At 40.8% G+C, this 23396-nt stretch overlaps 2 protein-coding genes and 1 long non-coding RNA gene across 3 annotated transcripts in view; 2 read left to right on the top strand and 1 right to left on the bottom strand.

Moving 5' to 3' along the window:
• Positions 1-409: 409 nt before the first annotated feature.
• ACTL6A (actin like 6A) lies at positions 410-10027 on the bottom strand. Its single transcript, XM_064665913.1, has 14 exons — positions 9924-10027; positions 9094-9170; positions 8723-8897; positions 8275-8375; positions 6955-7052; positions 6171-6265; positions 5819-5925; positions 5644-5733; positions 5396-5457; positions 4973-5087; positions 4544-4624; positions 3406-3501; positions 2271-2357; positions 410-1701 (listed from the first exon to the last, which is right to left on the bottom strand). Exons 1-14 carry the CDS (start codon positions 9946-9948, stop codon positions 1621-1623), a joined length of 1290 nt encoding a protein of 429 aa, XP_064521983.1. The 5' UTR covers positions 9949-10027; the 3' UTR covers positions 410-1620.
• A 293-nt stretch (positions 10028-10320) lies between these two features.
• Positions 10321-18632, top strand: LOC135419493 (uncharacterized). Its single transcript, XR_010433022.1, has 2 exons — positions 10321-10560; positions 11974-18632. It is a non-coding gene; the product is annotated as an uncharacterized LOC135419493 (long non-coding RNA).
• A 2086-nt stretch (positions 18633-20718) lies between these two features.
• GNB4 (G protein subunit beta 4) overlaps positions 20719-23396 on the top strand; it is a 63116-nt gene continuing 60438 nt past the window's right edge. The window contains exon 1 of the mRNA XM_064665906.1: positions 20719-20833. The gene's annotated coding sequence lies outside the window, so the exon portion shown is untranslated. The remainder of the gene's footprint in view (positions 20834-23396) is intronic.

The raw sequence follows: 23396 nt of genomic DNA, 5'->3' as shown, positions 1-23396 counted from the left end.
TTACAGTAGTGAGAAAACCCCCAAAGTGTTTTGCTCTCCCTCTGCTGCTGGAATATTACAGACATTACCATCCTACAGCAATTCTTTTAGGATACACAGAAGATAAAAGTTGGTTTGACATGATGAAATCTAAGCACAGGTCACAGAAGGAAAGCTTAAAATGCATCACTCACTGCAGGGTGCCAAGGTACAAATTCAGCTGACATTCCATGTTCCACTTGGATATGAACTAGACTGTGTCTTTCTCTTCCAGAATGACAAGAGCTGGTGACTTAGATCACGTAGGGCTGCTGACTGCAGTTTGTCTCATTTTGAGAGAGAAATATGGTTTATCAATAGCTTTGAAAATCTGGGTGAAGCAACTTCATCTCCAGAGCAGCTCCTGGTTATGATAAAGACACAAGCAAGCTGGTTTGATAAATTACTTTATTGTTTGGAGGTAACGTGAAACGTTTCAAATAGAGGCCTCATATTTACCCATAAGGTCTTTTAGGATATAAAAATGTAGCAGTACTGTTTACTTTATGTTTATTCTTTTTAGATCAGTTAAATGCTATTTGGTTTTCCACAGCTTTTGAGATAAGGAGCAAAACTTCAGTGTCCCAGAACAGACCACCACACAGTTGTAAATGAAAGTAAGCTTAACAGCAATGTTGAGCTCCATCTTCACAGCCAGTTCCTACTGAACAAAAAAATAATCATCCCCATTGCTGTGACCCTGAGAGCACCTTCCCCATGCAAACACAGGCACTTACTGACCCTGCTGCGAGTCCCCAAGGGATCCAGACCTTGGGCTGCCCCTCGGAGTTACAGCTCCCTGCAGCAATGTCAAGCCACACCCTGATGGCTTCTATTCCTGTTCTCCCAAGTACTGGAGAGGCAATTTTTTTATCTCAATTTTCCTGGCTCGAACAAGTTTTGCTTCTCACCTACACCACAAAGGCATTAAATACATTCTTAAAAAGCAGGTGGAAAGCAGTGATTGCTGACTGAAATGAAACTGCTCCTTAACAAAAAAAATAGCAAACCAGTGCTTAATATAACATTCACTCAATGGAATGTAACACTTCTGTGAGACAGTAAAAGCTTACAACGAACTATGTCACTGAATACAAACTTTCAACTTTTAAAACAACAGACTAACTTTCTCTGCAAGTACTCACAAAGCTCCTCAAATACAAAAGACCAAATTTTATTTCTTTAAGACAGGATTAAGAGCAATTTAAGGCCAAAGTACCAGCAAGGAAGACTAATATGTGTAAGTAGACAAGAATTATTTAATAAATAAGCACAGGCATTTGCAAGGTTATGCCTCTATCTATTAGCTAACCTGTAAAGCTGTTCCCAGGAAAAGATACTAGATAAAATAGACATTTATACAAAATTATAAAATGCTTGTTACATGAATTATTGCTTTACAAGGGATGTAAACATCCTTTTTCTATTATAGTACCAATTAGGTCTCTCAAAATTTCTAAGGTTTGTTAAAATGGAACTTGAATTATGCAAAAAACCCATTATAAACTTTCTACAAAAAAGAGTTCATCCCATTCCTGAGTATGCTAAAGCTATAAAACAGAAGGAGCACCGAGCAGGCAGCAGTTTTCACAGTAAGAGGTCTTAAGGACATTTTCTTTCTACACACTGTTTCCCTCCTTCTTCATATTCTTGTTTAGAAATCCACATCTGTTGAAAAGTACCCTATTAAAAAAAAAAAAAACAAAACCAACACACAATTAAAAAAAATATTGAAACATGATTAGCTTTTCCTAGGCAAGAAAACAAGCAAGTCCTTACATTGAGGTAATAGGACTTGACCTGCTTAACTGTCTCCTCCTTGATTTTTATTTTGCAGGGATTAAACTCAAGACAGGAAGTGCAGTACCAGATACTGATTTCAATCTCCCTTTTCCATGCCGATAAATTAATCCCCACAAACCATTTCAGCACTCAGTAACTTGTAGAATTAAGTTCAGGAATATGATGCAGAAACATGTTTGCTACTTTCATGGCCTACTAGACACATGTAAAGGCTGCATTTCAAGCCTGCACCTTTCCATTAAAAATGGGACAATGTGGCAAGATATGTTTTCACTGGAAATGCTCCTATCTGTTTTTGAAATAGATCCTCCTCACCTCACCATGAGGATGGCCAAGGAGACTGTGATTGCTGCCTTAGCACAAACCCTGCAACACGCACTCATGGGGAATTAGATTTTTGGGTGACAGTTCTGCTTAGCATGGAAACACAGTAACACAGGTGTACTAACCAAAGAAGCCAAAATGGAGCCACCAATCCAGGAGCTGAACCTCCGCTCCACGGTCGTGTTGTTCGCGATCAACTTCAGGCGCATGCTCTGAGCAGGAAAGGGGGCAAAACAGAATCATCAGACAAATTGTAGGCTGGTGATCTTCAGGGACAAGAAGCACAAGAACTTGGGGTATATACCAAAATGCAGGTGGAAAAGGTCCATTTTATTACATTTGCAACACTGCTCATCCGCCCTCTGTTTAGAATCCAAGAACAGCTGCAGTGGGACAGGACACGTCGTGGCTTTTACCTTGTCTCCCAACAGGGAGCAGAAGCAAATGCTTAAGGCAAGGAATAGGGCAGGTGGAGAGCAATAACATCACAGGATATACTGTCCTCTCCAACACTGCACTGGGACTAAATGTCTTATGTTGCTGGACTTAATTGGTCTAATTTTTTTTGGAGCCATTTATTCTTTTTGCTTTCAAAATGCCTTGTAGCAGTTAAAATCTTTCAAATTCAAGGGGTTCCTCCTCAGCAGTGAATAACCACCTTTGTCAGTTTTTCCTAACATTCATCATTTCAGAGTTGTTACAAGCAGAACATTTTTCCTTGAATATATAAAAATTCAAGAAATACCATAAGCTATATCTCCTTTCAAGAACACAGGTGTAAGGTGTTAATGCTTCGACATTAAGTTATTAAAAAATATATGTAAGTATGTTAAATCACCAGGTTTTTGTCTGTGAGTAAGTTGAGTTGTCTGCAGAATTGAGGAAAAACAATTCTTCCAACAAAGTGACGATCTCAGGCAGAATGACTGAATGTGCCTCAAGTTAGTCAGCAACACTTCAGAAGAGGGGCCACCAAGGGAAATACTGAGTGTTGCTTAAGGACAATTGCAGAATTTAGGATTACAATCTGAAAGCAGGAGTGGAGCAGTAAAATACTGAAGAAATATTGGAATTTATTTTGTATAAAAACCTTTCAAGACTTCTTTCTTTTCTTTAGAGAAGGAGATTTCTTACCCTGCAGAAATCTGTTCAGCTGTTTGGTTCCTAACAAAGTCAAGGCTATGATACATGCTTGTGTATTTATGTGGCAGAAAAGCAAAATGTAAGTACTCAGTGCAGGAATTGAAAGAGTTGCTTTACCGGTGGAGTTTTCTGAGACAGCTCTCTGTTCAATCTGTCTGTGAAACTCTGTATTAGAGTGTTTCCTCCTGCTACAATCACACTGCCATAGAGGCCCTAAAAAGAGAAAAACCAACATTAACAGCATTAACTCTGAAAACAGCTGCTGCTCAGCATAGAAAGGGATGGAACACAAGTACATATAGTCAACAGCAACATCACCTGATGCCAACAGTATTACCTCTCCCAATTCAATTAATTATTTAATCACTTAAAAATATTTCAAGATAGCTTAATATTAAACTAATGAAGGGAGAAGCCACATGATTATCTAATGATAATGATCATTCTAATGATAATCATCATAATGAAACACGATATATACATGATAATCATCATAATGATTATCATCATTCTAAATGATTTCACAGAACAATTTCTACTGTGGAGAACCCTAAACCTACAGATGTCCCCTGTATCTGAAGTGTTGGTTTTCTTACAGCTCAATGCAACCACAAAAGAAAACCCCACAGCCCTGCAGCAGTTTTCTATCTCACTAATGCTGCAGGTGGTGAACACACACCATGGCCCAAGCTTATAGAGCCTGCCTGACGTGCTGGTTAAGAGGAAAAATTTTTGGAACAACCCCCATACAGTCTGTATCAAACTTGAATATTTTCAAATTGACACCTGAGAAAGGTAAAGGGTAAGTTTTTAAAAAGAAAGTTTTCCTTTAAAACCTCTTCTCTTCCTCCTACTCTCTATAAATTCCATATACCTTCTAAACATAAACTAATTACATCTGCCATGCCTAAAAATCTGAAGGTAACAGTCAAAGTTACGAACATAAAATGCTCATCTGAAGCCAGTCCAGGGCACATTATGCAGTGCCAGCCACAAAATCTGCACATTAGACATTTAAATATAGATAAAAACACTAAGTAAAAGAAAAAATCCTGATTTAGCGTTTTGTAAGAAAAAACAGTAATGGTGCATATGCCAATATAAAAATATGTGATACCTACAGAATTATTCTGATGTATTTATCATTATCCTAGTAAATCCACATTTCTTCATCAACAATGTTCTAGTCCCAAAAATACAAATCAGCACAGAAATATCTATGCCTTAAAATACTCCCAGGCTGACTAACACTCACCGGCCTGATGTCGATATCACACATTCCAACGCTTGTTGTGACAACGTGGCTCACACCCAACATCGTGTTACCAGACAAACCCTGCAAGCAGAATTAGGAATCCACACATCATCTCTTCAGAAGAGCAAGGCACAGAAAAGCCCTGATGAGCTGAAGTTACAAGTATCACTAGAGAGGGAGCCAAGCATTTTTTTAGGGAAGGAAAAAAAAACACTGCTATTCGCCCATTTAGCTTATCACCACCCCTTGGAACATTTCATCCTTCACTTGCCCAGTAATAACAAGACAGGGAAATCCCACCCCCAAGAGAACCCCGCGGTGCAAATACACACATCCATACCATGAAATTAAGAACATCATACAAAAGGAAGACAAGTGAGAACCTAGCAATGCAAAGCCTTCCAATTACACCTATCACCGTGGTTTTACCTTTACATTGGAAGGGTCAAACAATCCCTCGGGAATTTTCAGACGCTCTGCACCGAAGTCACAGTTGTAGCCGTTGGGGAACTCATAATGAACTGTTGGCATCTGTGCTGCCACCCTGGAGCACAGTGAGAAAGCAACACATTAAAGTGCTCTGTGAACAGGCTGTCAGGTTATCTAAGCACTGTTACAAACTAAATTTCCAATGGGAATATTGTAATTGATAAGACTTACACTTTCAATAATAATCTCATCTTGAAATATTAAATAAAAAGCTATCACCTGGATGTATGTTGTATCCCTACTTTTATAAATAAACAGTTCTTGGATAAATTTTCTTCCACAACAAAACCAGCCAACAGCAATGGCTGAGCACCCCATGCACAAATGGTAACTAAATTCACAAGAAGGAAAAAAGTAACGTACTGTTCATCATAGGTTGAATCTGATACTTGGAGGACAGAAGCTTGGAAGTCCTGAATGACACACTATAATAGAATAAGAATAATACAGTTATAAGAATTTCAGTATTCAATTTTATGGAATTTACAGAATTGATACTTTTAAAAGATTTTTCTAGTCCTTCAGCAGAAAATCCTGATATACTTGCAAACAAAACTTATTTATGTTTATTTATTTAGGGGAGCTGAGAACAGGAGGAATGATCTACTTACATTGCACATGTAGTTGTGCCAAGACCTGGTGACCTGGGGTAACTTCTCTTTTCTCTTCCAATTTGCAGGGGACCCCTCACGAACTGCCTCCTGGGATTGTAGGACAAATGATCATCAGTTAAACATTTAAGTCTCTCCCCAAGAAAACACTTAGTAAATAAAGCTACTTTCCCACCTTTGAAGCAATCATATAGGGAGGAATTATCTCTATGTTCATTTCCTGAAACAATTCCCGGCACTGCATAGTAATAAAGTCTCCTGCAAGTGGTGATTTTACAATACCTAGAAAACAAAAAGGGGATTAAAAATAAATTAAAAAAAAAACCTAAACCACACAAAACCCCCACTAACCCAGAAAGTACTAAAATCATGAATAAAATCCCACAACTAACTATTTGTCAGTGAACACCAGGGGTTTTTTTCCTGCTTAAGGGGATACGCAGATTTTAAAACAACAAAACTACAAGCTGAAATCTAGCTAATTCAACCTTGATACTGCAAATGCTGTTATCCATGAAAGTTTTTACCTTGCTGAAGCACATATCCATCATGCACTGGAATAGCAGTGGTATGTGTTGCTCCACTATCCAAAATGAGACCTGTAGATCTCCCATTAGCAAAGCTAGACAAAATGATTAAGGAAAACATTGTAATTTTCACTTCAGAAAAAAATGTTGCCATACAGTTAGAGCATAACTAGGAATGAGGACCCCAATGTGTTACTCCTTGGCTCTGCAAAAGGATTTGTCATTTTCCAGTGTGTACTATCTTTCTGTGAAGTGCACCTTATAGAGAAAGCAGCATTTACCTTCCATCTGTGAACTAACTCAAGCTTCAGATGTACAAAGGTGAGATTTCACATTAACACTATGCAGAAAGCTCTAAGTACACCCAGCTCATTTAGACTCTGAAGCTGAAAACACAATATTAGTTTAAAACAATTACAAATATTCTTCTTAAGGCTATGGGAACTTCAAGCTCTAATTACTGTATTTAGTAGTGTGGACAACACCATTTCAGGTCTGTAATATTCTTATCCATGGTATACAATGGAAAATAAAATAATAATAAAAAAAAAAAAAGACTTGGCCTCCAAGGAAAACAGTCAGACTGGGAGAACTTCAAAAATGAGCTCTAATGCTTTAAAGTTCAGAAACGGAATTTGTTTACTTCCTCCCTAGATGTTTATGGAAAAATCAATCTGAAAGAAGTCAGACATGCTGTTATACTCAGAATTGCCTAGAATAGGTTTGCTATAATTTCCTGGGGGGAGGAAAAAATCCCCATGCAGTGAAACATTTTGAAGGATACGCTGTTAGAACGGCAGTTTTACACAGGAAAAAAGCAGGGATGTTGTAGTGCTCGAACATCAACTCCGTCAGTTTTTCACGCTTTGCTCTAGTATTCCACTAAAAAATAATAAATCCAAACCACAAATAAGTGGCCAAAAAGAAGATGTGTTTGCACAGTAACAGGTTGCTAACACATTAGAAGAACGGCAGACACAGTTTCAAATCAGATCAAAAGATAGATTTCTAGCAGTTTACTTCTTTATAACCTTTTTTATTCCAATTATACTACAAGAAATTAATGCTTATCTATCACACAAAAGTGATACACACCTTTCCTGTTACAACAGAGATTTCTTTATACTTCTACAGCTCTTCCAGTATCAGTCTCTGAAAGAACTCTCTAAAACAAGTACCATGCCCATTCCCAAGGGGAAAGCTACATGAAGTAACTTGCCCAGTGGGAAGAAAAATAAATCCAGATTTTCCAGTTTCCAAGGTATCTTTCTACAGTTCTACTGTCGGTGATTAAGCCAGGATATAGCTCAAATATTCAACACATTACCGAAAATGTTTTTCCCAAGCCAATACAATAAGATCAGGTCTGTAAGGAGAATGTTAAGGGGAACCTCTATTCAGACACCCACTGAGCCACCAAACATGAAATAGCCATTGCAAATTCATCTACACTCCACAAGCTGCAATTCAACACAAGGGAATAACGAAAAAGAAAATCCTTTTCATAAGATTTTATTAAAGAAAGGCATAACTTGTGTATGGCATTTCTACCTTTTCTACTCTGATTTCAAGATCTGCCGTTCAAATGCTGAGCATTATTAAATGACAGAAACCTTGTCCACTGATTTTCCCAGAAATTTGCATTCATCCACTTCAGTTGCCTTACAAGATCACTTACAGAAACAAAGACAGAAAAATTAAAACTTCTCCATTATAAATGTTATTCTGTGTCATGTAATAGTAGTTGTAAGGCTGAATGAAGCAGATTTTCAATAGCATTTTATTATGTGTAACTTATATATAACACGTCCAAACATCTTTTTCCTTTTATTCTAGGCAGTAAATTTTTTTTTTTAGGTTTTGACTTCTTTTCAATAAGTAAGAAACAATAGCATATTGCAAATACTTTCTAATACAACTCACATAAACTTTTTCAAATTGGTTTGGGTTTTTTCCAGAATCTGGCAAAGTATTTTAAAATTGTCATTTCTATAGCTAGGATTTAAAACTTGTCACCCAAAAGCCAATGTCAGACTTATCCAAAACTAATGTTTGTAGAGTCAGCAAAAAAGACTTATCAAAATGCAAAGCTCCTTTTACTCACTGGTGCTTCAGACATAAGGACAGGATGCAAACTTGCTTCAGATTTAATGTGCATCTTGTAAGTGTGATCCAGTATTGCCTGGAAACTATCCCAGTCTTCAACTGTAACAAGATTGAGGCAAGCAGATTAGTTACATCCAAGTTTTGGTTTATTTCATAAGTACATAGAGGTTTTCCAATTTTATTTTTTTTTTGCACAGAGCTCTTTAGTCAAAAGCTATCTCACCAGACATAAACCTCTTTTAACAGCTCTGCATAATCCTCTTCCTTTGCAACTACCATGACTTCAAGAATTATGGTGAAAGTCCATAACAGTGAAAACCAACCATATTCCATGCAATTTGTAAATCAGGTATCTGTTCTTACAGCTTGTTGACATGAAAGCTATGACCTTCTGCAGCCTGGCAATGCTATTTTAAAATCAGGCAGAAAAAGACAGAGCACCATACTCATTCCATTTTTTAAAGGTGAAATGGCCTCCATATTCTCCCTCGGGACTCTCAGAGCATTGGTGTCTATGTAGTAAGTTGGGCCCCCTTGTTTGCCTTTGTCTCCATCTATCTCCATCAGAGTGCTGCCATTGTCTCTTTCCAGCACTACGCCAATGGCCGTTGGAAAATCAACCTGTAAGGCAAAAGGCAAGCAGTACAAGAGGATTCATAATGTTTTGGATGTTGGTTTTTTTCCTCATAAATTCATAGGTTTCCTTATACAACCCAGTTATAACAAAACCCAGCGTATTCTGAAAAGCTGGAACTCACAAACAAGACCCAAGGCATAAATTCATATTGTATTTCCATCGAGGCACACAGACTCTCACCTTTGGACAGTCCTCGCCTGCATAGCCTGCTCTGACAGTGTACGAGCCAATGTCAAACACCAGAGCCCCAACTTCATCTGAAAAGATTGTTAATAAATGGTGAATTGTTATTGCACTCTTCTGCAACCCTGACCTTTCCCTGCCCACTGCCTGCTTTGCTTGCAAAACTAGAAAAGTCAAGGGATCGAGGCAAGGAGAAACTTCTCCGTTCAGAACTCGTTACCAGAGAGCTACTGGAGGGCTGCAGACAGGCTTTGACTGCAACCCCTTCGGGTCCTGTGAGTAAAAGGGGAATTTTAACAGACGAGGGCGAACGTGGTTGCATCTAAACAGATCACAAGAAAAAGCTTTCAAAAAGTGCTAACTTAGCGGCCACTCGAAGCCGGGCGAGCCCGGAGCTCCCGGGGGGATCGGGATGAGGAAGGTGGGACTGGATGCAGCGAAGGGGCCACAGCACGAAGCGCCCTCATCCCTGCGGGCCCCGATCCCCGCTGAGCTCTGAGCTTCCTAAGGCAAAAACCTGCCTGAAACGAACCCCCGGACCCCAGAGCCCACGGGGGGACCCGCACCCGGGTCCCAAAGCACCGAGACCTTCCCCGGCCCCCGGTATCGCCGATCCTGCCCCAGGCCGCGGCCCGGGCGGTCCCGGGGGAGGGGCACCTCGGCCCAGAAGGACCCAAACGAGGCCCCCGCTGCCGGCTCCCCCTCACGGGTGGGACGCGGAGGGGCCGTGAGGGCTCCGGGCCGGGCTGAGGGAGGCGGGAAGCGCCCGCGGGAGCCGCACGCGCCGCCTCGCGGGGCGGGGGAGGGGAGGGCGGCGCCGGACTCACCTCCCCCGTACACGCCGCCGCTCATGGCTGCCGCTGGGCTGGGCCCGGCCCCGCCGTTCGCCGCGCCCGCACCGCGCCGCGCCGCCCGGCCGGCCCCGCTACCCGCCCACCCCGGTGTCCGCGGGCCCCGCGCTCCTCGCCCGCTCCTCCCGCCGCCGACCCGGCAACAAAAGCGCCCCGGCCGCGCTCCCGCCTGCGGCCCGGCCCGACCCGCAGCGCCGCCGCCCGCCCGCCAATGGCAGCCCCGCGCGGGCACAGGGGGCCAATCGCGGCCCGATGGAGGCGGGGCTGTTCCCAAGGAGAGCCAATCCGGAGGCGGGGTGGGGAGGGCGGGCAGGGGAGCCGGGGGGGGCGGTGTGAAGGGAGAGGAGGGCGGGGAGGGAGGGGCTGCGGGGAGGGAAGTGTGAGGGGAGAGGTGGGTGAGGTGGGGACGGTGTAGGGGAGTCACGGAGTCTTAGAATAGGTGAGGGTGGAAGGGAGTACAGTGGGTCACCTGGCCCAACCTCCGTGCTCAGGCACGGTCGTCCCAGAGCACATGGTACAGGATTGCGTCCAGGCGGTTCTGGGATATCTCCCAGAGTGAGGGAGACTCCACACCCTCCCTGGGTAACCTGCTCCAGCGCGCAGTTACTGCACGGTAACGAAGCTCTTCCTTATGTTCAGGTGGAACTTCCTGTGCATCAGTTTCTGCCCTTTGCGTCTTGTCTTATTGCTGGGCACCACCGAGCAGAGCCTGGGGGATGAGCCACCACCACAGCCGAGACGAGAGGACATAGTCCCAAGCTACCCCAGGGGACGTTTAAGTTGAACAATAGAAAGATTTTCATCATAGAAGGAGTGATTAGACATTGGAATGGGCTATCCAGGAAGGTGGTGGAGTCACTGCTTCTGGAGGTGTTTGAGGAAACACGGGATGTGGCTCTTAGTGCCATGGTCTGCTTGTCGTGGTGTTGGGTCACAGGTTGGACTCGATATCAGAGGACTTTTCCAACCGAATTGATTCTGTGATTTTGTGATTCTCCTGCTGCTGTCACTGATGTGTTGGGCTCTTGCACTGAGAGTGAAATGTGTATGAAGTATATCTTGATACCCGCACGTTGTGTTGTTCCGTTCTCGTTCGGGGCACAGCCCTTGATCCCTGAGGCTGCTGTGCCTGCAGGGCTGGGCGGTTCAGATTTGCCAGCTCAGCTGCCAGTTTCTCAGCTGAACTTGTAATTAGGCTTTCACATCGCCTTGTTGGATGTCGGCGTGCTCAGCCAAACCTGGTGTTCAGCCAGAACAGCCAGAGAAGGGAAACCATAAAGATGCAGGAATTCAAGAAAACGAAAGAGACCTCAGACATAACCAGCAGTTAGCATTAGAGAAGACTAAAATTCTAGCTGGAGGGGAATTGGCTTAAAGGGAAAGTGTTCCTGGTATGCACCTTCTTCAATTCTTATATGAAGTGAGGGTTTTTTGGAGGGGCTGGGGAGCTGAGTGTTCTTTTAAAGTTCACATAAGATTTCTTATTTCTTATTATTAAAGGGATTTAATTTGATACAGTCTGACTCTCTGTTTCTTTATTGAGCAAGCTTCATAGTTTTATCATGCAATTAAGAAATTAATTTTTTATATAAGTTATAGTACACTACAAGTACACTATATTGATGCTAGCATTTAAATGCTGTGGTTTCATTAACTATACATCATAAAGTCAGTGCACCTTGGTTTTGTATTATGGAATCTTTTAAAGTTAGTATGCTATCATGATTTCCAGTATGTGGCACTAATACTCAAGGTAGAGCTGTTCGAGGAGGAGGAATTAATTGCAGATGGGAAAAGTGTTTCAGAAAATCTGGAATTATTGTGCCAAAGGATCTTCATTTAGCTCCTGCTTGTACTTAATTTTGCGGTAATGATTCATTGTATTCATGTATTAATTGATTCTGTGTGATAATTGACACTTTAAGCCAGATCCTGCTCACTGCACAAGAGCTGCTTGTGGCTGATCAGCAAGCCAGAAACTAACACAGCATTTGGTTGCTTTATTTTTCTTCATTATTTCGTCAAGACAGAAGAATTCCTGGTGATGCTGTCAGGAAATGTGTGCCATGGTACAGAGGATTGTGGCATGTGAGGCTTGGAGAGAGGACCCACTTTTACCATGCTGACAGGCTGATGGGGACCGATCGTGAGAACTGCAGGTAACGTGCACTGGAAATCCTGCTGGTATCTGAAAGCCTCAGGATCTGACAAGCATAAGGAAATAAAGCCAAATCCGTGTAATCCTCAAGAAGCCTGGAGGATAAGGGGAAGGAAATTTAGACTGACAACTCTCCAGGTCTTACTTTTCTCTGCCTTGCACTTTCATAGGCACCAGTGGAATGTGTGCAGGACATCAGGGCTGTTTGATAACATTTTGCAGCGACTTTGATTTGCAGCAGTGTGAATAACCCCACGAGCTCCAACGCACAAGGGAAGTAGACTCCAGGTGTCTGTTTCCAGCAGAGTCCAGCCCTGCTTAAATTTTGGATTATTTCAGTGAATTCCTGCATGTCATCCTACGCTTGCATAAGAGCAGGTGAAATCTAAAGTTTTGCCGCTGACCGTAACGCACCCAGATGTTTGGGGGAGTTTTAAGTATTTCTGCTTAGTTTTCTCACAGGCAAGGATTATAAAATCAAAGTAGACAGAAACAATGAATGTACTTTATCTAAGTTCCCATATTGGTACAAATGGCTGTAATATCTCGGCAGGAGTTGCAGGTGCAGGTATAATGCAAACTGTGTGCTTTTCATGGGAATATCACATACCTCTTTACTGTATGTGATGTATATAACTCTAGAACATAAATTGTCCTGAGGAATAAAGAAAAGAATAATTTTAAAAGTGAGGCATGAACCAAGGCACCAAATACTGATGCTTACTCATAAGCAAAAGTTAATTTCATCAGTGATAGTCTGGAGAAGGTAAAGTTTCCTAATTATTGCTTTGAAGTTTTTAAAACTTTACTAAGATGTAATTGTTTCAAACAAATACATTCACCTTTTTAGTAACATAAAGCAATGTAGAAAGTGATGTATATGCCAAGCCAAAACTGAACAAAATGATTTTTTGTTTCTCAACAAGCTGCACTTCCCCATGGGGTGGTTGATGGCCTGTTGCTTTTGAGCAGTGCCATACAAGTGCCAGTCAGTCTCCCAGACTGCAGTGCCAGCAGACTGGCTGTGACAATGGCTTATTCATAACGTCTGTGTTCCTCCTTGATTCTTGATTGCAAAATGCATGTTAAAGGTTTTATTTTTTTTTATTTTCAGATGAGGTCTTCAATGTTTATGTGAACTGAGAAAGCATCTGTAAATGAAAGAGCAAAATAATCATTAATACTCATTCAGTCAAAAACTTTGTATGACCTCTCAGCTTTCCACTTTCTTTGCTAAAATACTTGGGTATTTTGTCAATTTAAATACTTCCCTTCCTTACTGGGATGCTGTGAGTATAAATACACTGTCATTCTTCTTCTGCAGAGAAAAAGCAAGAACAGAAACTAAATGCTGAACCTCACTAAGGGGCCTCAACGTTGGCATAATGACCTCTAGGTTCTTTCCTCAGGCTGAAATCCAAATGCTCAATTATGTTTCATATAAAATGTACCTTAAACCTGACACCTTAAACCTGAATAACCACTGTACAGGCTGGTTGGGCTTAGCAATTGAAAACGCTGAGGAGAGGAGATGTGTCTGAAATTTCTTTGTGCAAGGCAGTTCTGGGGATATGTGTTCTGGAATTTTCTTTTGGAGCTGGTGTGTTTAACTAGTCCTTTTGTAAAGGCCCCATGATTCAGTCTTATTTGAGGACATGATTGAAGGAAGAGGTGATGGTTCTTGCCGTTAATACACAGTCAACTTTCCACCGTCAATGGATGGCCTGACTAGAGTTTGGAGATTATGCTGAGATTCCGTCTGACTGGCTGGAATAGTAGTGGCTAGGATACACTGGAGAATGGGGGGAAAATATCACATAATATTAGTGCTGCTTTATAGTTCTGAACCGTAAGTGGTCACTGTGAAACCAAATTAGGGGCATCCAGGCCCTTTTCTTGTTTAGATCAGGCAGAGTATGGATACACAGAGCCAGATTTGGTCAGCAATGCACAGCAATATTTGCCTGGAACTGGTTCTGAGGTAATAGGTCTGCTGGGCTGAGCCAGCCCTGGCCAGAACTGAAGTGTGCTTGTATTGCCCTTCTCAAATGAGTCTCTTGCGTACATATGTCTCACTTGGCTCAGATCTGGCAGAACTTACTGTTTCAGGCTTAGTGCTTGGTCTGTAGTCCCTTTGGATTCTTGCAGGGCTTATTTGCTTGGCAGCTGGGCCACCTCTGACCTGGCTCAGTACCTCTCATCTGCAGAAACAAAGCTCTTTACAGCTGGGAACCAGCTTAGCCTGATAAACAGAAGATCTTTGTGTCAGCTGAGCCCTGCCATTAATGAGGCACATTGATCCCCTGTCTTTCCCCCTGCTACAGTGGGAATGTGGGTGTAATAGCTGAGCAGGTAGCATGGAGTGCAGATCTCCTGTTTCTTGCTCAGATGCCCTGTCTTCAGCCTTGCAAGATTCAAATCCCTATTCCCAGCTTTCCAGGAGGTGCTGTGTTGCCTCAGTAGCATTTTCAAGCTGTGATGCTGTGCAGCCAAGAACCATGGCTCTGTGCAGCCAGGGGGGAGGATCCAAAAGGAAGCTGCTGCCTGACCTCCTCTGAGAAAGGAGAGCCTGAATCCCTGTTTCTGCATGTGCAGGCTTTGTTGGGTGAAATGAAGCAGTCTGGGGAGTAGAGATCATCAGTGATCTTACAGGTGCTGTGACACATTTTGTGTCACCTTTTTGGAGCACTTTTGAAATCTTGGTCTGCTTTACTGTAGAAAAGAGTTTTCACTTGACATCTGGAAATGTTTGTTATGAGGGGAGGTTTTGGTGTAACCGTGTCTGTTCTGTGCTACGTTTGTTCTCCCACCAGGAGAGGGCACAGGCAAAGCAGGGGCAGAGACACCAGCAATCCACGTAATGCAGCAGGTTTTGGAATACAAACTAGAAGAGCATTACTTCCACTGGGCTTCAAAAAAACAAGTATTGTCTTGGTTTATGTACTATTGTACAAAAAAAAAAGATCGTTATAAAATTAATTATTGAACAGTAGTGAGGAAAAATAACAGTGCATTTGCTGGATGGGCATGTTTGCAAAGAGATTGTCACTTCTTTCCTGAATTCATTCAGATCATTACTATGACACGTAGGTACTTTGTCATCCCAAATGAGTATGTAGAGCAATGCAATTGCACTGCAGGAAGAAGAGTGATGTGGAAAAGGCTCTGCTTTTATTGAGGAGATATCAATTTATAGAAGAAGCTAAGGATTGCAGTGCTTTATCTGAATATTTATTCACAGAAGATGTGTAATTCTAGGGCAGTCACGCTCCAGCTGTTCAAAAGTATCAGCTGCTGAATTACAGCATCAGCTCACATCTGTATTAATATGCACCATTTTAAAGAGCCATTGGGATTGTATATAAGACTTTTGCATTATTTATGTTTATAACTTGATGATTATTTGAAATTTGCTATAACAGGTAAGTTCATAGCATTTTTCATAACAAGTGTAAGAATTCTGATTTTTATATCAAGAGATCTGCAATCTCTTTTTCTTCCACTTACGTAGTTATCTTAGAGTCTGATTCTTCTCTCACACCACACTGGTACAGTGTCTTTTATTTCAGTGCAGCAGAATTGTCTCCAAGAGATGCATCAGGCCCAAGACACCTTCCTTGCAAGTGAAATGGAGAGGAATGAGTGTTCCCAAGGAAAAATTGTCATATAGTGCAGAACTTGATAAGATCTGCAGATGACAAGTTTTCCTTGGGTCCTGATATGTCAGCTCATGTGAGTGGGTAATCTTCATTATTCACTCCTTTATGTGAAAATTAGCTATGGCATAGGGAATACTGACTAGGAGAGTGGTCAGGGATGTTCTTTCTTACAGGACATAAACAGCATATAACAGCACCGCTCCATGACAGCCTTGGTATTTTGCATTTATTAAGTGCTGGAGCCTTACTTGTTTTCTTTGAACAATAAACAAAAATAGAGATAGAAAACTGTCTAGCACTGTGGGATGCTTGTGGTAGGGAGAGCTAATTTAAGAAAATCTCAAGTATTTTTAAACTAGTGCTTTTAGGAAACTGGGCTTATGCTACCTGCTTGATTGCTTCCACAGATGATAAGGTTGCAGCATAAGCTGCATTATAATAACTGACAACAGAAATTCCATCTAGAACGCAAACTGCGTCAGTATCTTCATCTTAGGAAGAGCTTTGATCAGAAATTTTTGGTTTTTTGAGACACACAAAGGAATCCAAACATGAAACACAACTGGAGGAAACCAGGCCTTTTAAGCTCTGTTTCTCAGAAGCTACTTACTTTCAATGGCTTGTTTAGATCTACCTTAAAAAAAAGCCCAAAGCTGTAGACACAGTTTCTCTAAGAGTGCATGAGCCAGGTGCCAGCACAGAGAGAGCCGGTCCCGGGCACTCCAGACCTGTGCTGCTTTGTACAAGTTCTGGTGCCACGTGGATCCTGAGGCTGCAGCACCTGCCAGAACCATGGTTTGTTTGACTTGGTAGCTGATGGTTAATCTGAACCACCAGCTCTGAGGGTAAGTCAGCAGGGGCTGCAGGTGTCAGCAGCACATTTGACCTTGCCCTGTCTTGTCAAATGGTTGGACTTGCTATTGTCCTCTCTGGTCAGAACTATTCCAGTTTTCCTGCCCCAGGGTTCCCCAGCTGTAGTGGTCATCACCTATTGGAGTATTTTGGCACATAGTTTATGGGGTCAGCGGAGGCTGATCTGAGTCATCAAGGTACTAGATGACAAATGCAGGAACTGGAAAAAAGATGGAGAGTAACGAATTGCTGGGTTTGGACGCATCTGTGTTAATATGCAGACTGTGTCTATGAATTTGATTAAAATGGAGTACTAAAGCAGTGTGTTGATAGCCAGATGTTTGCATTTTCTGAATGTCGGTACTTTATATTCCTTAGTTTATCTCACTGAATTTCACTGTAATAACGTTCCCAGATAAAGCTAAATCATGGGAAAGCCAGAGAATGCTGAAAGGCTGTCATTTCTGCTCCGAAGGAATGTTGTTATCTTCCAGCATGAACACCCTTGACATCAGCTGGTCAAGCTGCAATATTCCTAATGGAGAAGCACAAGGTCACTAATAATGGGTTTGGCATCATCTGACAAGGCACATGTCTGTCCTCTAGAAGGACAGAGAAAGGAAAAAAAAAAATTCATTGTGCTTGCTCAACAGTGTAATGTTCAGAATTGTATCCATAGCCTAGGAAACAAAAAACATCATTCGCCCCATTGATGTTTACATGATGTGACAGTGTAAGAGCCTTTAGAGAAATAATATGTTCTGATAGGTTTAGGGTTTTTTTCTGTAACTCTGTGGCATAAAGGGCACTGGGCCTGCTAAAGCTCATTTTCTCCAGCTGAAAACCAGATTGGAGTAGACACACCTAAAAGGAAAGACAGAATTTGAAAGGATGGAGAAGGTGTGATTGTCCTTTATGCCAGGTGACTATGAGCATGTTTAAGTGGATGAATTCTGCAACAGGATGCATTTCACAAGCATTTAAATGTTGAGCCAGAAAAATGCTGAAGACTTTTGATTCCCACTCACTTGAATGAGCTGATCCTTTTCTGGGACAAATCACTTCAAATAAAATCAGTAATAACTTATTTATTGAGTGGTTCCTGTCTCCAGTCTTTTTTAACAAACTGAAGAATTTTTAATTTAATTTGCTAATGTGTTGGCAAGTTATATCAGTGTACAGAAAGGATCCTTTAAGGATTGGCAATCCCGTTTTCTATCGGGCACTGCATATGCTAGACTCAGCAGTATGACACAATGTCACAAAATGAGCATAAGTTTCTGGTTTTGTGCCTCTTCCTAAGACTCCATTAGAAATCTGGTTTCCTGACTGCAGCTCTGCACTGGTGTCTTTCCCTTCTCCCCATTTACAGACTGCATCAGTCCTCATTGTGCTGCCCAGGACGTTCACAGATCAATCTCCCATTATGAAACACAGGCAAGTTTATAGGCTTGGATATGACATAAAATGATGAAGATTTTAAGACCATCTCTTTCCAAAAACAAGAAAGTTTTTGCATACTTAAATACTTTCTGTTCTTATATCCAACAACATTTCACGCAAAATATGTCCATGACAGACTGCATTTGTTCTTACAAAAGCACATTTGGGAACATTGATGGTAAAGTTTTTGTTCCGTTGTGATAGTAGGTGGAAAGTTTGTAGTTGGATCTAAATTTCTGCAAAGAGTAATTGTGAAAAAATTAGGAGCTTAGATTTGGGTCATCAAAGAGAAGATTTATGGAAACATAGAGCTTGCATTGGCCATACACATATTGATGAACTTTGCCTTCTGTGGTTTCTCAACACAAAATAGTGCTTATCCTCATGTCAGGAAAAAATGCGATATCAGAGGTAATGTTATACTGAGATTTCACTTTGCTCAGATAAAGATATTTGTCAATTATAACCCAGCAGAACATTTCCTAGTATGATGCTGCCAGAGTTTAAATAATTAAAAATGAGTTGTCTTCAGCAAATGAATAAAGTACACCTAATGGAGCATTATCATTTGAATATATTTTGTGTTCATTACTTGTTTGGTCGTAAATTTCAGTCACTTGCAATGGCTCATTCAGCCTTTTTGGAAAATTGTCATGATACAAATGGAATGCCTTCTTCCTGATTGCAATGGGAGGGTAGATTTTGAAAACAACGAAAATTAAGCCCTTTCTTCTATAAACCTTTTCAGCAATAGCACTGAAAGCTCTTTATAAAGGAGTTTGAGTCCTTATTCACTTTGTACAGCTGGGGAAACATTTTGTGAGAGCAAGCTGGTAGTACAGCTGAGGTAAATGACTCGGGTCTCCTGAAATCTCAGCTCACTGTCCTAGATGTGAGGACAGTCAGAGGCTGCTGCTGGACTAATGACATTTTCTCTCAGGTAGTTGCTGATTCTGTATAGATCTGAGACTTACTGGAAGCAAGTGAAAGAATTGAGTGGAGATACTTGTCTTCCCATTATTTGGTGAAGTACAACATGTGCTGCTCTGTACCAGTTCGAACTCTTCCTTCTGTTACCCTTAGAAAGTCATATTTTTAACAGCATTTCCTCAGTAGAAATGTGTACACTGCACTTAATACACTGATTCTTCCTACCTTTGTACTCTGTTTGCTCTTGGAGGACCTGGATGTAATTTTTTAACTTAGGTATTGGCAAAGTTTCTTGCCTTTATTCTTGTATGAACAAGCTGGGCTTCTCAAGCCTGTCTGTCCTCTTCTTCAAAGATCTTCTTCACCTAAATTTGAATGCATCTGAATTTCAATGAGTGCTAAATTTTACTCCAAAAAATTGTAAGTAATTGAATTTAGACAGCCAGGTATAGAAATATCCTATTTGCAGCTGCAGGTTACTTCTATTTCATTTCAGATTTGAAGTGGGGCAGAGTTCAAATACATCTAATGTGTTTTCATCAATTCAACAGGAAACTCAGTTGTCATGGTAGAGCCATTCCCATCCAACTTTTACATAATAGCTAAGTGGTTAGAGCAGCCACCTCGGTTCACTTCCTTCTTCAGTTCTTATTTCAGAGAATTGTGCCCTTTCCTTTGGGTTATTAAAATGATCTCAGTGATAATGCTTTCCAGCATGCTCTTTGAAAGCTGTTTTTTTGTGCATTTAGGAATCCAGAAATCCTGAGGTTTAGAGAAGAGCGAGTAAAAGGATGCCTGATCCTGAATTGTAATTGGTAATATATACAAGCAGGGATGGAAGATGCTTTTCTTGGTTTCATACACAGAATTTCTTCAGTTTTACTTAATAATAGTGGTGCAGATGCTAAAGAATCGCAAAACAGTTTTCCTTTTCATCTTAGGTATGATTTTTTCCATCTAATTGTGGAAGAATTAACCACACCCAAGTTTATCTCTCTACGTGACAGACAGATCATAGTGTGGTCAAATTCATTGTGATCGTGCTGTACAAAAATAGCAAAATGCTGTTTAATTTGTTCTCTGATGTTTGTCTAGAATCATGTCTCCTTTAGGCATAGTTATCAGTAACACTAAATACAACTGCCAATGTGTTTAATGTCATGAACACAAGAACTCGTGTAAAATTTGTACAAATGCATTGTTAGGGGAAAATGAGGGTACGAGAGATAATTTAAATAACTATAATAATAAATAACTTTGCGTAACAACAAAGAAAGTGAAAAGGAAATGAAAAATACATCCACTTGTCTGAATACTACTGTGAGCTATTTTAATGGGAAATTTTAACAGAATTGAAAAAAAAAAGAGAATAAACCCAGCATCTAAATTATCAAATAATCAAAATAATCAAACCCTAATTTGCTTCAGTTAAAGACTTAGAGATGCTCCCAATGCTTTGATTAAGAAAAAAATGAGAAAGTTTCTTATTCACCTCAGCAGGCAGCTCTGCAAAATGGAAGATCCCTGTGCTCCTCTGAAGCCATTTAATGCATATATGTGCATGGATTCCCAGAACTATCTATAATGCATATAGTGCTTTCTGCTCTCAGTGGCTTTTTTTCCCACTCTCTTTACGTCATTTGCCATTTGTGAGGGTTGCCAGGGTAATGACCAATCATCCCTGGAGAGATGCCTGCTAGTAAGGACAACATAGGCTTTCTCTTTTTTGGTATTCTGCAGTATGTGTTTGAGAGCTATTCTAGCATCAGGATTGCAGAACTTTTGTTTAGTTAGTAGGGAGGGAAAGTTTACAGAGTATGAAATAACAGCTTACAACTATTGAGGTAAGTGAGGATTTTTCTTTTCTATTTTATTAACAGTCCTGTCTGGATTTATTCAAAACGTTCAGTATCATTACTTTGTTGTTGTTGTTGTTGTTATTCGCGTAGCTGACCCTGAAATTAGTAATAGCAGAGAGGTTTTACCTAATTTGAACGATGAAATCTTAGTAGTGCTGCATATACAGCAGGTCAGGATTTTATTCTCCTTGTAACTATGAATCCCACAGCCTTTCTCTCTACTGCAATCACCATATACATCCACTGTACCCAAAATATTTTCAGAAGAATTGAAAACAAGAAACCCACAGAGTGGTGTAATGCAGATTTCAGAGCATTAACCGTGGTTGCCTCTCAGGCAAATGGGAAGTTCTGAATAGTCTTCATTGTACTGTATGTATGGAATATGCCACATCAACTGGAAACTGAAAATCCAGAGTGCAGTCCTGTCCCACAGGATGTTGAAGATGTTGAACTCGTGTTGTTTTTAAATTTTGACTATTGAATAGGCACTTGCAGGCTCATAGGCTCTTTGCTCACCCATGGACTGTGGGAAAATATAGCTTCCAGACTGCAGGCATTTTTTCTGGAACTGGGATCAGTAATGTAAGCTGGTGCTGATAATTGCCTCTCTGAATAGGCCCAAATTTTGTTCTTTTGCATGTGAGGGCACCTAAATAATACGTAAGAAAGGAGGCAAAAAAATATCTCTTCAGAAGTTCCAAATGATCTCTGAAGTTTCTATGATGTATTTACGTGTAATCTGGGTTATGACAGATATGAGTGAAATGTTTGGTTTGTGTTGGTTTCTTTTTTTGTTGTTTTAAATGACTCCCATTAGAACCATTCTGAGTCCCAAGCATCTTTGTTGGTACAGTTCCCTGTTTGCGTGATGGCTTCCTGGGAGAAAGGGACAATTGATGCAGTTGTTGTATTGCTTTTCTATGGAATTGCTAAGGTATCAAAGTTCAAATTAGTAACCGTCTCATCAAAATTACTATTTGCTGCTTAATATACGTGCACCTACGCATGTGCTTCACATCCTGGCAACCTTACATGTCCTGATGGGCACAACATATATTACCCAGAATAAAGCACATATTTATTTCACTCTATTTCCTGCTTACTGCAAATACATGCAGAGTGTAATTTTGACTCACACTTTTCCCCAGTAGAAAAAATACATTGGGGCATTTAATTTAGCATGGCAAATTCCAGTTGCTAAATTCTAGATGTTACTATATATTTCAGATGTGGTTGTGATAGCTTTGCATTATCAAAACTACTGGAGCACAGCAGTGAGTCTGGATGTGTATGTATGAGAGAGAAGAGTATTCAGAGCAACAATTTTAAGAGTCTAAGGTGAAAATGATCTTTTCATCAGGCTGTTGAGAAAATATGTTTGTTCAGAAAGTAGACCTGTTTCCTCTTTCTAAAAATTGTTACTGGTTTTTGACATCTGCGTGCTGGATATCCCTTTTAAGCAGTTTAAGATATGAGTAGTGTTAAATACTTAACACAGTAGGGGAAAAAATCAGTAAGCAGAAAGAAAATATATCATTATCTAATGTTTATCAACATTCCATATGATTCCACCATTTTTAGTAATCTGGGAAGCAAAACCATGAAATGATGATTTTGTATTTTTCTAGATCGTGTCTTATACCAGAAAAATAACATGATGACAGCTAAATAAGGCATGTTAATTATAAAAGTGGGTTTTCACATGAGAGATTGAGAGGTAAAGCTTTCTGGAAAAGATGGTGGGTAGCAAGCCTCAGTCTTTATCTTTCTGTCCACCTTTTTCCTGTCTATCTTCACCATCTCTCTTTCCAATTTAAAAATGCTCCATTGTTATATTATGCAGAGAATAGCTTTTACTTTCAGACAGTGGGAACAGAGAGAGAAAAGCTGAAATGGGGAGAGGGGAATGAGCCTGCATTGTGAAGTGTTCACAGCACAACTGACAACAATTGGGGCCAAGGTATTTGTGGCTCTGAGGAGTGATGCAGAGGCAAAGAGCAGGGAGTAGAGAAGGCTCCAAGGCTGGGTGGAACCAAGGGGGTTTGGTGATGCAGGAAACTACCAGAGAGCTGCAGGGAACAGGCCAGGAAGAGACGGGTTCCTGGAGCATCTTGGTGATTCTGTGTGCAGGGGTTTGGGTGGTAATTTGGGGAGGATGGGTCGGATAGAGACAGACATTAAAGCTTGAGATGCAGTGTTTGCCCAGGACACGGAGTAAGTGCTGTTCAGCAATTTGACCCTTCTAGTGCCGAGTGTGTTGTTGGAAACTTTGGAGTGGTGAATTCTGGTTGTTTTTTTATCTTGTACTTTTGAATAGATAGAAAGGAAGAGGAATAATTAACAGCACAAACTGACAAAAAGTCAGGCTTCAGACCAGGGTGGGAAAACCAAGGAGATACTCATGAATGGGAAGACATGTCAGGATGGCAAAAGAGAAGCTTATCCAGTGTTTCCAATGCTTATCCTGGAAAAATTAAGACATGTTGGATAAATGCCAGAATGTATAAAAACATTCAGTAGCCCAAACTCCTCATCCTTTGAGAAA

This window comes from Pseudopipra pipra, chromosome 10, assembly GCF_036250125.1.
Source record: "Pseudopipra pipra isolate bDixPip1 chromosome 10, bDixPip1.hap1, whole genome shotgun sequence".
NCBI classification, from domain to species: domain Eukaryota; kingdom Metazoa; phylum Chordata; class Aves; order Passeriformes; family Pipridae; genus Pseudopipra; species Pseudopipra pipra.
Note: the sequence above shows the minus strand (reverse complement) of the source record. Positions and strands in the feature narration are given on the sequence as shown.